The sequence below is a fragment of the Schistocerca cancellata genome, chromosome 1 (assembly GCF_023864275.1).
Source record: "Schistocerca cancellata isolate TAMUIC-IGC-003103 chromosome 1, iqSchCanc2.1, whole genome shotgun sequence".
Lineage (NCBI taxonomy): Eukaryota > Metazoa > Arthropoda > Insecta > Orthoptera > Acrididae > Schistocerca > Schistocerca cancellata.
This window is the reverse complement of record NC_064626.1, coordinates 420,882,611-420,897,423: the sequence shown is the minus strand read 5'-3', so window position 1 is coordinate 420,897,423 and position 14,813 is coordinate 420,882,611. Positions and strand designations below refer to the sequence as shown.

The 14,813-nt window shown below is 36.0% G+C and overlaps 1 protein-coding gene across 1 annotated transcript in view; it reads right to left on the bottom strand.

Annotated features, from left to right (window-relative positions):
- LOC126175988 (mutS protein homolog 4-like) overlaps positions 1 to 14,813 on the bottom strand; it is a 256,389-nt gene that overhangs the window by 15,846 nt on the left and 225,730 nt on the right. The window contains exon 15 of the mRNA XM_049923100.1: positions 8,626 to 8,834. Within this exon, the coding sequence (XP_049779057.1) occupies positions 8,626 to 8,834 (209 nt within the window). The remainder of the gene's footprint in view (positions 1 to 8,625; positions 8,835 to 14,813) is intronic.

Below are 14,813 nucleotides of genomic sequence, written 5' to 3'. Positions count from 1 at the left end.
GCAAATATCAAAGTGAAGCACATTGTGTTGGGTATCATGTTCAGTGACTGGGTAGTGCAGTTTATTGGTGACTGTTCATGTAGACAGACAGCTAGTTGGTTGTCATACCCACATATAAAGCAACACAGTGGTTGCAGATTAGTTTGTAGATCACATGCCTGCTTTCACAGGTAACCCTGCCTTTGATGGAATAGGAGATGCCTGTGTCTGGATTGGAGTGGTTGGTAGTGGGAGTGTATAAGGGACAGGTCTTGCATCTGGGTCTATTGCAAGGACGTGAGTCATAAGGCAAAGGGTTGGGGGCAGAGACAGAGTAGGGATGCCAAGGATATTGTGTAGGTTCAGTGAGTGATGGAATACCACTGTAGGAGGGGTAGGAAGGATAGTGAGCAGGATATTCATTTCAGGGCATAGGGGGAGGAGGTAGTCAAAATCACACTACAGAATGTGAGTCAGTTGCTCCAGTCCTGGATGGTACTGAGTCGTGAGGGCAGTGCTCCTTTGTGGTTGGACGGTGGGTTTGTGGGAGAGACAAGGTACAGGAGATCTGTTTCCATAGATGGTTAGGAGGATAATTTTGGTCTGTGAAGGCCTCAGTGAGAACATTGGTATACTTGGAGAGGGACTGCTCATGACTACAGATATAATGACCATGGGTGGCTAAGCTGTATGGAAGTGACTTCTGGGTATGGAATGGGGGGAGGGGGGGGGGCAGCCACTGAAATGGAGATATTGCTGGTGATTGGTAGGTTTGTTGTGGACAGAGGTACTCACATAGCCATCCTTGAGGTGGTGGTCAACATTGAGAAAGATGGCATAGTGGGTTGAGGACGACCAGATTACGCGAATAGGGAGAAGGTGTTGAGGTTCTGGAGGAATGTAGATAGGATGTCCTCATCCTTGGTCCAGATCACGAAGATGTCATCAATGTATCTGAACCTGGTGAGGGGTTTGGAATTCTGAGTGGTTAGGAACGATTTCTCTAAATGGCCCATGAACAGGTTGGCATACAATAGTGATATGTGGGTGCCCACTGCTGTACTGTGTGGAAGTAATTGTGGACAAGGAAGTGGACCAGGAAGAAGGTTGTAGGTTTGGAGTCCAAACCCCAACCCCTAACCTCATATCTTTGCAATAGACATAGATGAAAGACTTCTCCCATTTATCCTCCCATCACCATCTACTCCAGTCTGGTCACAGGCAACTCCTATCCTGTGAAAGCAAACATGTGATCTAAAAGGCACCCTGTAACCATTATGTTGCTTTCTAAGTGGGCATGACAATCAGCAACAAAGCAGTCATATGATTTAGTAGCTAGCAAGGGAGTATTCCTAAGTGTCAGTAAACAATCTTGTTGAAACTTGGCAGGTGTGTAGAGCACGCAAAATAGTGCAACAAGAATTTTTTTGTGCACATTTCCACTTTTAAGAGGTAAAATACACTCTGAAAATAATTTATCATTATAGGTTTAGAGGGAAGATGGATAGAGAATTTTCTAAAACCAGTCCACAAGGGATCCAGCTACAGGATGTGAACATTACAAGACTTGCCTATGAAGATGATGTAGCAGTAATAAGTAGTTCCAAAAGAGAATTAATCAGAATGATGCAAAATTACTACAAAATTGCTGAGAAAACAGGATTACATGTTAATGAAGAAAAGACAGAATACCTGCCCATAAGTAAGAAAACCAGAAAAGATGCACATCTGACTGTAGATGGATTCAATTTCAAGACTGTTGACCACTTCAAGTACCTGGGAAGTATTTTTAGTAATAACAACAGAACAGATGTAGAAATAGATGCCCATTTATCAACAGAAAACAAGACACTTTTTAGTTTCATCAAAATTCTAAGAAAAAGATCACTTAGCAGTAACTTCAAAATCCGATTATATCAATCGACCATTGTACCTGTAATGTTATATGGATGTGAAACATTAATATTTAGAAAGAAAGATGAAGAAAAACTGTTAATATTCGAAAGAAAAGTACTAGGGAAAATTTTTGGACCTGTATATGACGAAAATAACATGGAATGGAGAATAAGAAGAAATGTACAAACACCTTAACACCGTCGAAATGCTCAAGAGGAGAAGGTTGAATTGGGCGGGCCATATAGCAAGAATGACAGAGAATAGACTACCTAGAATGGCATTCAGCAGAACAATAGAAGGAACGAGAAGAAGAGGGAGACCCAGAATCAGATGGCGGGATAACATTCGGGAGGACACAATGAGGATGAACAGCAGCAGCAACTGGACAAACAGCGCATTGGACAGGCAGAAGTGGAGGAGGCTCATAGAGGAGGCGTATGGTCGATAAGGCCCTTGCCACATGTAAAGTAAAGTAAGTATAAAAGTTTATATGCAACTACTGTTCTTGAAAACTGTACAATCAACTTTTGTAATAATTTGAAATTTTGCAAAACATACAATGACCAATAATTAATTCTGATAAATGAAAACTTTTGTTTCAACATATATTAAAGAAGCTTTCAAGCCACACACATCCCTGTGCAAAAAAATATAATAAAGTTGGTTTCTGAAATACCATATATGGAAAACAAGCTGTACACAATGTGCCGTTAGAGTATTTTCAATACATCTAATTAAAACAGCAAAACATTCATTATTTGTCTAGTTTCTTATTTTGCTTGTATTTGTTTTTTTGTTTTAAATTGTTATTTTATGTTTTACATTAATTTTTTTCAATATTCTAATTAGGTATGTTGAAAATACTCTGACAGCACATTGTTTAGAGCTTATTTTCCAAAAATGCTATTTCAGAAACCAACTTTATTATACATAGATGCATGCAGCTTCAAAGCTTCTTTAATTTGTGTTGTAACAAAAGTTTTCAGTTTTCAATATTAATTAATGGTGGTGGGGTATTTTGAAAAATTTCAAATTATTACAAAATTTAATTATACAGTTTTCAAGAATGTTAATTACACACAAACTTTTATACAAGAAATATTTTTATACCAACAATGTAGAAAAAGATAGACTGCCACTTAACATACAGAAGACACTCAGGTTGCAGATGGAATGATAAAATGACACTCACATATAGCTTTTGGCCACAGTCTTCGTCAGTAAAGAGAGATGCACATACAATATTCACACACACATACACATGCAAGCACACCTCATGCACACACAATTGCCACCAACTCCTGCATCTTGGGCCGGAATGCATTTTTTATATACTATCATTTCAAAGATATTCTCTCCAAACCTAACATCCATGATTACCTTTCGGGGTGTGTTTTACCACTTAAAAGTGAAATTTTGAACAAAAAAACCATGTATTACATTTTTTTGCCCCTTCTATACACCCACAAAGTTTCATCAAGATCATTTATTGACACTTGGGAATGTTCTCTCATCAGACAGTCAAGATGGCGTCAGTAGGATTGTGTGGTGATAGGATGCTGCAAAATCAATTGAAATTAAATGATTCTTTGTGCAGAAAGTGTAAAAAACCTGTAGTCAAAGGAATTCGATGCATTAAGTGCAACTTTTGATTATTTGAGAAGTGCGCAAATGTGTATCTGGAATTTATGAATGACTATATTTAGTGGACATGCCTCAACTGTACTAGTGACAAAAATGCATGACTAACATCCGCACTAAGTTCTAAAGATGAAATTACTCGTCTACTTCAAAGTGGCATTGATGCTCTGAAAGCAGAACTGACGTTCCTAAAGCAAGAAAATATTGCATTGAAACTTGAAAAGTGTTGTGCATGTGAAAAACTTCAATATTAGATGGACCTACTTCGGCAAATATGCGGAGTGATACAACTGACAAACAACGAAAAAATTCAGCCGCCATTACGAAAGAAAAAGAAACTGAAGGACCAAACAAATATAAGTGGACCAGCATAACGTACAAAAAAGACAGAATGAAGCATTATAATAAGACAGAAAGTGAATTCCTTATTATAAGTGACTCATTGTTGAAAAACATAGTCGTACCAAACTCCGAAATTGGCGTTCGACCTGGAATCAGGACACATCAATTGCATACACACCTAAACAACGTCTTAAACTCAAGAGAGAACGCAGCAGATAAGCATAGCAGGAAACCTCATCCGACTGCCCAGAAGACTCTACCTGAATTCCAGAATAATAATAAGTGGCATTGAGTACAGAAGCTAGGTGGGTGACAGCTATGTGCAGAGAATAAACGGCAATATTAAAGAACAGTGCAATAAACTAGGAGCCGTTTTCATTGATCACAACAAATTTCTAAGTACAAAGTGTCTTGCCAAAGATGGTCTATATCTGAATAGGTTGGGCTCAAAAATATTCAGTAAGATGTTCATAGATACTTGCCAGATCATACCATTATCTGGCAGAATTTAATGAAACATTTCCACCCAGACTCTGCAGCAGTAAAGTAACAAATATAGTTAAGTGGATTACCCAGGGCATAAAAATTTGCAGTGTAAGGAAAAGGCAACTGCACAGAGAACTAAGATATAGTAAAGGTATTGATTTCATTAAATATGTTAGACTCTATAAAACCATATTTAAAAGAGTTGTCAAGACATCAAAACAACTGGCAAAGAACAGGCTAATTTTAAATCGTAAAAATAAGACAAAGGCTGTGTGGTCTGTTATTAAATCTGAGTTAGGTGTTAAAGCCTGTAACCAAGAAATTTCAGAAGTTGACATTGAAGGAAATACTATTGTAAATCCAACTCAAATACCAGAGTACTTTAATGAATTCTTTATAAATGTAGCAAAGTCTTATGTAGATGTAGCAGATTATCACCCTTTGGCCTAGGCGAAAACTCTGAAAACTTTACAAATTCTCAAAAGTTTCTGAGGAGTATGTAGAAAATGCTATTCTAACATTAAGAAACAAAAAATCTGCAGGTTGGGATGGAATACCCACTAAAGTTATTAAAGTGATACACAACAGAATTGCAAACCCACTAGCTCAAATAATAAATCAACGTTTTGAAGAGGGCTGTTTCCCAGAGGTACTGAAATATGCTGATGTCAAACCATTCTTCAAGAAGGGATCAAGAGATATCATGGGAAATTATCATCCTAACTCGAGTCTCCCAGTCCTATCTAAAATATTTGAAAAACTTGCTGTTGCACAAATCCAAAACATCATTGCAAAATATTCTGTTATTCTAAACAATCAATTTGGTTTTGAGCAGGGTAAAAACACCATCAATGCAGTGAGAAAATAAGCACATCATTAGACAAGAGAAATAAGGTGGGAGGAATTTTCTGCGACCTTACAAAGGCATTTGATTCCATTGCTTGTTTACAAACTTGAAAAGTATGGCATTAGCGGCAGTACTCTACAATGGCTCAAATCCTACTTATCCAACAGAAAGCAAAGAGTCAGCATTTCTTCAAATGGCACATATTATTTTTCTGACTGGAAAAAAATATCTCAGGGTATTCCACAAGGCTCCATATTAGGCCCAGTCCTATTTCTCTTTTAAGTTAATGACTTACCATTAAATATCAGCTCCCCATCAGTTCTGTTTGCAGATGATACTTCTGTCTTAGTCAAAGATCAGGACTTGGAAAAAATTCCCAAATCTGTGATCAGTACCCTCAGTACCTTAGAAATTTGGTTTCAGCTGAATGGGTTGAATCTAAACTTATCTAAGACTCACGTGATGCAGTTCAGAACCAAATAGTCAAAATGTGAGCAGATTAAGATTGTACACAACAAGCAAGGTATAGAAGAATTTGACTCAGTCAAATTCTTAGGTTTAAATGTAGATAAAAATATGAGCTGGCAGGCACACATTGAATACCTAGCAAACAAATTGAGCAGCTTTGCATTTGCAATGCAAATATTGTCAACTGCAACTGACATGGACACATGAAAAGTAGCATATACAAGCTACTTCGCATACATTATTATGTATGGTATTGTTTTTAGGGGTAACTTGACAAACATAGTGCAGATACAAAAAATACAGAAAAAAATAATACGAAATATGTGCACTGCAAATCACAAGGAACCATGTCGACCATTATTTAGAAACTTAAAATATTAACTCTGCCATCCTTATACATACATGAGATTATTATATTTTTGTACACCAGACATGAATTATTTGATGGAAACCATTTTGTCCACTCACATGATACCTGAAACAAAGAAAATTTTATGCTCCCCACCCACCGCCTCAGACTGTATGCCAAGGGACCTCAATACATGGGAATGAAAATTTGTAATAAATTAAAAGGGAACAAATTGACACAGATGAATTTAGGATCACTTAAAAGAAAGCTATATGAGGTACTGACACTGAAATGTTATTACTCAGTGGATGAATTCATGCAGGACAAACTGGAAATTTGAGCTGGGTACAATAAGTTATCCTTACAGTGTTGTTAATTATTATAGTGCTATTATTTATTAATGTAAAAATCATTGTAATTGTTTTATAAATTTTTGACATGTCTCTTGTACGCAAACCAAATGGATTGTAAATGTATGTCATGAGATGAATAAAACACAATTCACAATTCTTGATGAAACTTGATGGGTATCATTCTAAGTAATGTGCCTGATATCATCTTTAATTGTATAATTGAGCTTATAGCCTCCTTTGTTCCCAGCATCCCCAATAATCACTAAATGAATTTCCTTACCAAGATATTTTGCTACAAAGTCCAAATCACATGTGATGTCTCTGAATCCTGTTCTTGATTTAAAAGTACTACGAGGGTGGTTTGAAAAGTTCTCGAAACGGAATAGAAAAATAGTACTTATTCACCGAAACTTTTTTTATTTTTCAGTCTAGTCTCCTTGTAGATTAATGCACTTGGTCCAACAATGTTCCTGTGCCTTGATCGCATCTTGAAAATGAGTTTCCTCCAGGCCCGTAAAATAGTTGTCAACTCCAGCTATCAGTTCTTCATTTGAAGTGAATTTTTGTCCATCAATAAAAATTTTCAGTTTTGGGAAGAGATGGGAGCTGACAGAGCCATATCAGGTGAATAAGGTGGGTGTGGCGACAATTCATACCTTAGTTTGTGTAATTTTGCCATGGCGACAGCACATATTTTTGATTCAGCACCAAGAGTCGCAGCACCCATCTTCTAGATAATTTTTTCACTTCTAATTCTTCAGTTAAAATGTAATATATAACCCTTTCAAATGACTTCTGGCAAGCATGATCAATTTCACGCACTTTCAATCGGTGATCCTCCACGACCATTTTGTGCATTTTTGCAATGATTCATGGAGGTGACACATCTCGGCCAACCAGTGTATGGATCATCATCTAAGTTCTCCGGACCAAATTTAAATTCATTTTTTCACTTGGCAACATTTGAATATGAAGGAGCAGAGTCCCCCAGTGTGTTCTGGAAATTGGCATTAATGTCCTTTGCTTTCACAATTTGCTTTGCGAAGTACTTAAGCACTGTTCGAATCTTGATTTTTTCAACCTTTGCAAATCACTACATGGGAACAACAACAGAGCCACGTTACCACCACAGCTCTCTTCCAAGAGCACTGATGTAACACATGTTTACAGGCAACAGTCCAATGAATATCACGTGAACAACTCGTTGCACTCGCACTGACCTCTCGTGGAGATTCCAAGAACTTCTCAAACCGCCCTTGTAGTTAGATGTTATACTTTATCCAAAGTTAGTATACTGTCCCTCCTGTGAATAATCCTTAGCAGAAGGGCCGCTCTGATATTCTTAGGCCTCTGATTACTATAGTGTTGACTTCCATATTTCCCTGTTTTGTCTGGCTTTTTTTTAATGCACAGTGTTGTCCACAGCTTCCAGGGCACTGAAGCTGTTAGACACATCTACATGAATGCCAGCAGACTTACAGTACCTCTTAACCCTCTGTCGGTATGTTTGAATACAGTATTGTCATCTATCCTACTCTTAACCTTATTGTTGCCAACTGTGTATCTCAACTGATCTGATGTTTCTTGGTTATGTGATTGAAATTAGATGTCCAACTAAATGTTTCTAATCATAGCCTCAGCGTGTTCCAAATAGAGGATAAGCTCATTGCTGATGTATCCCTGTAACTTTTATAGAATAAGCAGATAAAAAAACAGATGCTTAAAACAATTTTCATAGGCATGTCAAAAAGGCATTTAAGCTGGAAAAGATGGACAAAATGAAATTTAAACCCAATGTGAACAGACATAACATCTGTTTAAGTATGAAATATGGAAGGCTGTGTATAATTGAACATAAAAACAATGAATGGATCTCAAGTTTTGGAAAGGGAAGCATTAAATATGAAGGGAAATATTGAAACAGATGCAAAATTTTTTTTTAAAAAAAAGCTGGAAGATATGTTTTCATTTTATGTTGAAAGAGAACAAAATTCTAAAAGATACATTTTCATTTTTCACAAAATAATGTCAAACAAGTTTAACTGTTTAACTGTAGGGATATTTGACAAGTTAGTGGCATTAAGAAAAGGTTATACTTGAATCTAACATTTTTATAGCTGCTAGCTCACCTTTCAGCCTTCTTCATGATGTCACTTTGATTATTCATATCTAGTTTGAGCATCCAGAAGTAAACAAATGCACATTAAAAAAATTCTTTACTTTCAAATTGACTGTATAAAACATAATGTTATATTCTCACTTACTTCACTACATTGGTATGTGATTTTTCAAGATTAGTAAGAAACATAAAGTGTGTTGTCAGAAATGCAAATGTTTTTGTACACAGAAAATCTTCACACAATGCCCATGCCATAGCAGTGCCCTCTTCACATGATGTGCCTCGACATAGTTCATCCATTACAACCAAAGATGAATCTGTCATTGTTTGAAGAATGCATTGTACCTCTTTCACCTGTAACAACCAAGAATTGCATTGTTTTCCTAAAATGGGCATAGGACAACGGGTTAATGTGATTGAATCTATGGATACACCCATCTGACTAAAGTTAAATTTCAGTTCTGTGCATGACATTTTGTAACACTATACCAATCGAAGTTCTGTCATTTTAACATGAGTATCAAATCACACTATGACCAGGGATACATTTTCAGTTTTATAGCACACCCCTCCTTCTATATGTATAATTGTCAGGCTTGATACTGTGAATCACTTGTTTGCTAACATAAAAACACATGGGAAATAAATTAGAATCTCTTTGGGCAATTTTTTTTTCCAAAACCAGAAATGTGGTAGTTACAGGGGACTTCAGTGTTAACTTCTTAACTAATAACACTTGTAAGATTGATCTTGAGAATTTAATGAATTCTTACAACTTGGCTGATATGGTTAACTTCCCTATGAGAGTTACAGAAAATTGCAGAAGTTTTATAGACAATATATATGTTGACAAGAATAGAATAAACAGTGCAAGTATAAGTAAAGTCATAGATGGTCTTTCTGATCATGATGGCCAACTGCTTAAGGTCAACAACATCAATGTGTGTAACAAAGTTTCCCATATCTATTACTCCTTTAGATGTATAAACAGTGAAACTCTTGCTGCCTTTAATTGCCATTTGTCACAGGTTGACTGGGATTCAATGTATGTGGTAACTAATGTAAATGACAAATTTAATATTTTCTTAAAATAATTCATTTCTACATTTGAAATGACCTTTCCAGAAAGAATTGTGAGGAAGAATAATGAGATTTCTTCCTGGAAAACATGGATTGCCAAAGGAATAAAAATTTCTTGCAGAACTAAGAGAAAATTACATGCCTTATTAAGAATACCAAACAACCCCTTGGAAGATCCTATTATAAACTGTACTGCAAAGTTTTAGAAAGAGTGATAAATAAATCCAGAAGCTTATATATTAAATCTGAAATTGATAACTCCTAGGACAACATAAAATCAATTTGGAATATCAAAAATAGAGAGCGTGTAAAGAACAATAAGTCTGAAAATATAATAGAGATAAGCAATAATAACAAGGTGATACATAATCCTGTAACAATTTCTAACATATTTAACAATCACTTCTCAACTGCAGCAGAACATGTGGGCTGTAAGGGCTCATTAAATATGGCAATTAATCTATTACAACGAGGTGTATAGCTCCAGTCAATATTAGTGAAGTTAAAAATATAATCAAGACCTTAAAAAATAAAAATACCATAGGTATTGACAACATTTCATCCAAAATTATAAAGCACTGTAATAGTTACGGTATACATGTCAAGTCCTGCATCACATTTTCAATACAGCAAAGTGTTGTAAGTATGCTATAGCAAAATGACTTTTTAATAAAGGAGGTGAAACTAATGTGTCCAACTACTGTCCAATATCTCTGCTACATTGCTTCTCAAAAATATTAGAGAAATTGGTGTGTAAAAGAATTGAAGAATTGTAGACCGCTTCAATACTCACAACATCCTCAACAAAAACCAGTTTAGCTTTAAACAAAAAAAACAGGTCATAATACTTGGCTATTTTTTCTGTAACAAATGAAATTCTTGAGTCAATAAATAACACAATGTCACCTATTGGAATTTTCGGTGACTTGTCAAAGGCTTTTGACTGAGTGTAAAACAATATATTCTTAGGGAAAGCTGATTTTTATGGTTTGAATGGTAGCAACCAGGAGGTGGACTGGGTGGTGGATTGGGTCATATCTACACAGCAGAAAGCAGAAGGTGGTACTTGAGAGTACTGATGGCATCTTAAAAAATATGCAGTACCAAGACCTTTACTGTTTCTTATCTTCATCAACGAACAGCCACTTCATAAATTCATGTAAAACTGATGAACTTTTCATTGCCAAATATGTACCTTGTTTCCAGTTTATGTAACCCCACTAAATTTAAATTCACCCGTATGTCCTATTCTGAAGTAGCTGATATCATAAAGTCCTTGAAGAATTTAAATTCTGTAGGCTGGGATGAAATTCCTTCAAAAATAATAAAGGCAATCACCCATAGTATTGCACATCCTCTGTTCCTTATAATGAATCAATCTTTCGAGGAAGGATGTTTTCCCAATGGACCTAAGTATGCTGAAATACAACCCATTAAAAAAAAAAAAAAAAAAAAAAAAAAAAAAAAAAAAAAAAAAAAAAAAAAAAGGCAGGCACGATGAAGGTAGCAATTATCGACCAATCTCATTATCAATATTTTCCAAAATATTTGAAAGAGCTGCAATAACCAGATAGTTAATTATAATGATCTGCATAATATTATCCAGAACGATCAGCATGGTTTCCAAAGAGGGCACTGCACTGTGCAAGTCATTATTACAAAAATTAGTAGTAGTCTAAATAAAAATATGAATGTATTGGGCATCTTTTGTGACCTAAGTAGAGCCTTCGACACAGTAGATCACGAACTACTACTTTGCAAGCTGCAACCATATGGTTTTAGTGAAAATTCGCTGAGATGGATGTCATCTTGCCTATTGAACAGGAAACAAAGAATAGTAATAGAAGAAACAGTTAGGACATTCTTTTCAGGTTGGAAAAAGACAGAACTAGGTGTGCCACAATGATCAGTCCTTGGGCCAATATTGTTCTTGTATTATATAAATGACCTGCCAACTAACATAAATTCAGACACTGCTTTCCATGCAGACAACTCTACAGCAATAGTCTGTTGCAAGAAAAGTGAAAATTTAATTAGTCACCTTCAAATTCAGGCCTCGGTGAGAAATAATGGTCTGAAATTAAATCTAAGAAAGACTCAAATCATTCACTTTACCACAAAATAAGCTGTACAGGATATACTAGAAATACCACATGAGGACAATCACCTTGCTACCACAGACTGTATCAAATTTCTAGGTGTAATGCCGAACAAGAATTTATCAAGGACAGGCCATGTAGATGCCATGTGTCACCGTCTAAATAGTCTAATATTTGCAATGAATGTTATAAGCAGTATAATAGAAATACCAGTCAAAAAAGTTGTATATCATGCATATTTTGTATCTGTGATTAGATACGGTACAATTTTTTGGGGATCAGAGAAAACAATCTTACAGAGAGTCTTTAGGCAACAAAACATGGCAGGTGCAGAAAAAAGACAATTGTGCAAACCTCTGTTCAAGGCCCTTGATCTTATGACTGTTCCTGGCTTCTATATCTATGAGACAATTAAGTTTTCTAAACAAAACCCACAACTTTTTGAGACCTCTTTTGAGGAAATGTTTAAGCATGATTATGAAACAAGAAACTAATATCAGTATAAGCTACCAACTCATAGGCTAAAACTGCTGAAGAAGACACCTTACTATATGGATATGAGGTTGGGATATAAAGTTCATGAAAAATTTAAAAATTATGAACCAGAAGAATTTGGACATCATTAAAAAAATACCTAGTAAGTAAATATTATTACAGTGTAGAAGAATTAGTGACTGACTATCACAAATAACTGTTCCTGATGTTACATTTTATTCTGTCATGCTAAAAAAGTATTTTAAGTAAATACTTATTCTTAATTTTACTTTATTTTTAACATGATTATTTTAAATAATTTTGTGGTACTTCAAATTACAAAATACCTGTAATTATTCTGTATATTTACAATTAGAAAGTAGCTTTAAACTGATGGGTCACCTATGTCCCAATCATCTGATTGTATACGACATGTTATGTGACAATAAAGTTTCTATTCTATTCTGTTCCATTCTACCTCCCACTTTGTAGAAACACAGAAAACATATTTACTACTATTCTACTTGAAAGCCAAACAAGTTGGGGTTGGGTTGGGTTGTTTGGGGGAGAAGACCAAACAGCGAGGTCATCGGTCTCATCGGATCAGGGAAGGAAGTTGGCCGTGCCCTTTCGAAGGAACCATCCTGGCATTTGCCTGGAGTGACTTAGGGAAATCACGGAAAACCTAAATCAGGATGGCTGGATGTGGGATTGAACCGTCATCCTCCAGAATGAGAGTCCAGTGTGCTAACCAGCCAAACAAGTAGTGAACTAGAAAATAGATGTAATGCTGTACTTTTAGATATCTTACATTGATTAAGTTGAATGGATTAACTCTAAATACTGAAAAAACTCAATACATGCAGTTTCATGCAGCTCAACAAGAAAATGAAATAATCGACTTGAACTGTCATAACCAAAATACGAGGGCAGTTCAATAAGTAATGCAACACATTTTTTTTCTCGGCCAATTTTGGTTGAAAAAACCGGAAATTTCTTGTGGAATATTTTCAAACGTTCCCGCTTCGTCTCGTATAGTTTCATTGACTTCCGACAGGTGGCAGCACTGTACGGAGCTGTTAAAATGGCATCTGTAACGGATGTGCGTTGCAAACAACGGGCAGTGATCGAGTTTCTTTTGGCGGAAAACCAGGGCATCTCAGATATTCATAGGCGCTTGCAGAATGTCTACGGTGATCTGGCAGTGGACAAAAGCACGGTGAGTCGTTGGGCAAAGCGTGTGTCATCATCGCCGCAAGGTCAAGCAAGACTGTCTGATCTCCCACGTGCGGGCCGGCCGTGCACAGCTGTGACTCCTGCAATGGCGGAGCATGCGAACACACTCGTTCGAGTTGATCGACGGATCACCATCAAACAACTCAGTGCTGAACTTGACATCTCTGTTGGTAGTGATGTCACAATTGTTCACCAGTTGGGATATTCAAAGGTTTGTTCCCGCTTGGTCCCTCGTTGTCTAACCAAACACCATAAAGAGCAAAGGAGAACCATCTGTGCGGATTTGGTTGCTCGTCATGTGGCTGAGGCTGACAATTTCTTGTCAAAGATTGTTACAGGTGATGAAACATGGGTTCATCACTTCGAACCTGAAACAAAACGGCAATCAATGGAGTGGCGCCACACCCACTCCCCTACCAAGAAAAAGTTTAAAGCCATACCCTCAGCCGGTAAAGGGGTGATATATGATGGCCAATGTATAGATATACTTTTGTTTTGTATCTTATGATATTCTCAGTAATGTACATTATTTTACTGTAGACTGTTTATTGTATCTATATAATAATCTAAACCTGGTGCATTCCACATCCTTGTGACCATAGTACATGTTTGCAAGTCATTGCACATTAAACATTATTCGAAGAAAGATGAAAAAACAGTGATCATAAATACGAACTCTAAGTGTAAGGTTTAGTTATCTTAGCTTTTTATTTGAAATGACCGTTTGTAGCTCAAAGAGTTTTAGATTTTAAGTTTATTTGATTTGTTTATTTTAAGTATAATTGAAATAAGTTGCTTTTGTATGGTTGATTTAATAGCAAAAAAATCCAGTTTCCAAAAGACAACTTAAGTGAATAAAAATGATATGGTTGATAAAACAAAGTAGCAGCCAAACAAAGTAAAACAAAAGCTAAACAAAAACAAAAGATAAAACCAAAGAAAACAGCATGAGTTAGGAAATGTAATAACTGATGAACTAAAGTGTATCTAAAACAGAAAATACTAAAACATAGTGAGTAACAAATGATTGTGCTTTAGTTAATTGATTTAAAACTCTTAAACATAAAGCAGTTTCCAACGCATAGTGAAGTTCAGCTGGTTGTCTTTTAATTAATGGGTGCAATGGTTTGATGGTTAGTAGAGAGATGTTGACAGAAGTTTGCTGGAGGAGGGTTTTCACAGCATGTTACAGGTTGTACGGTATCATGCTGACTCTGCATCTGCATTTCCGTGAAGCAACAATTCAGTTATTTTGTGAATGTTTTTTCTGCTTGTTCTGTTAATTTTCATTTGTGTGTGTGCGGGTGTGTGTGTTTTGCTTTCTATTCTAGTTCTGCATCTAGTGGCATCATATTTTTTTGTCTGTTGTGTGTTTGGAGTTGCAGATTCCTTAAGTTGTCAAGATGGGCTTGCATTTTGGTCTGTTTTTTTCAAAGAAGTATTG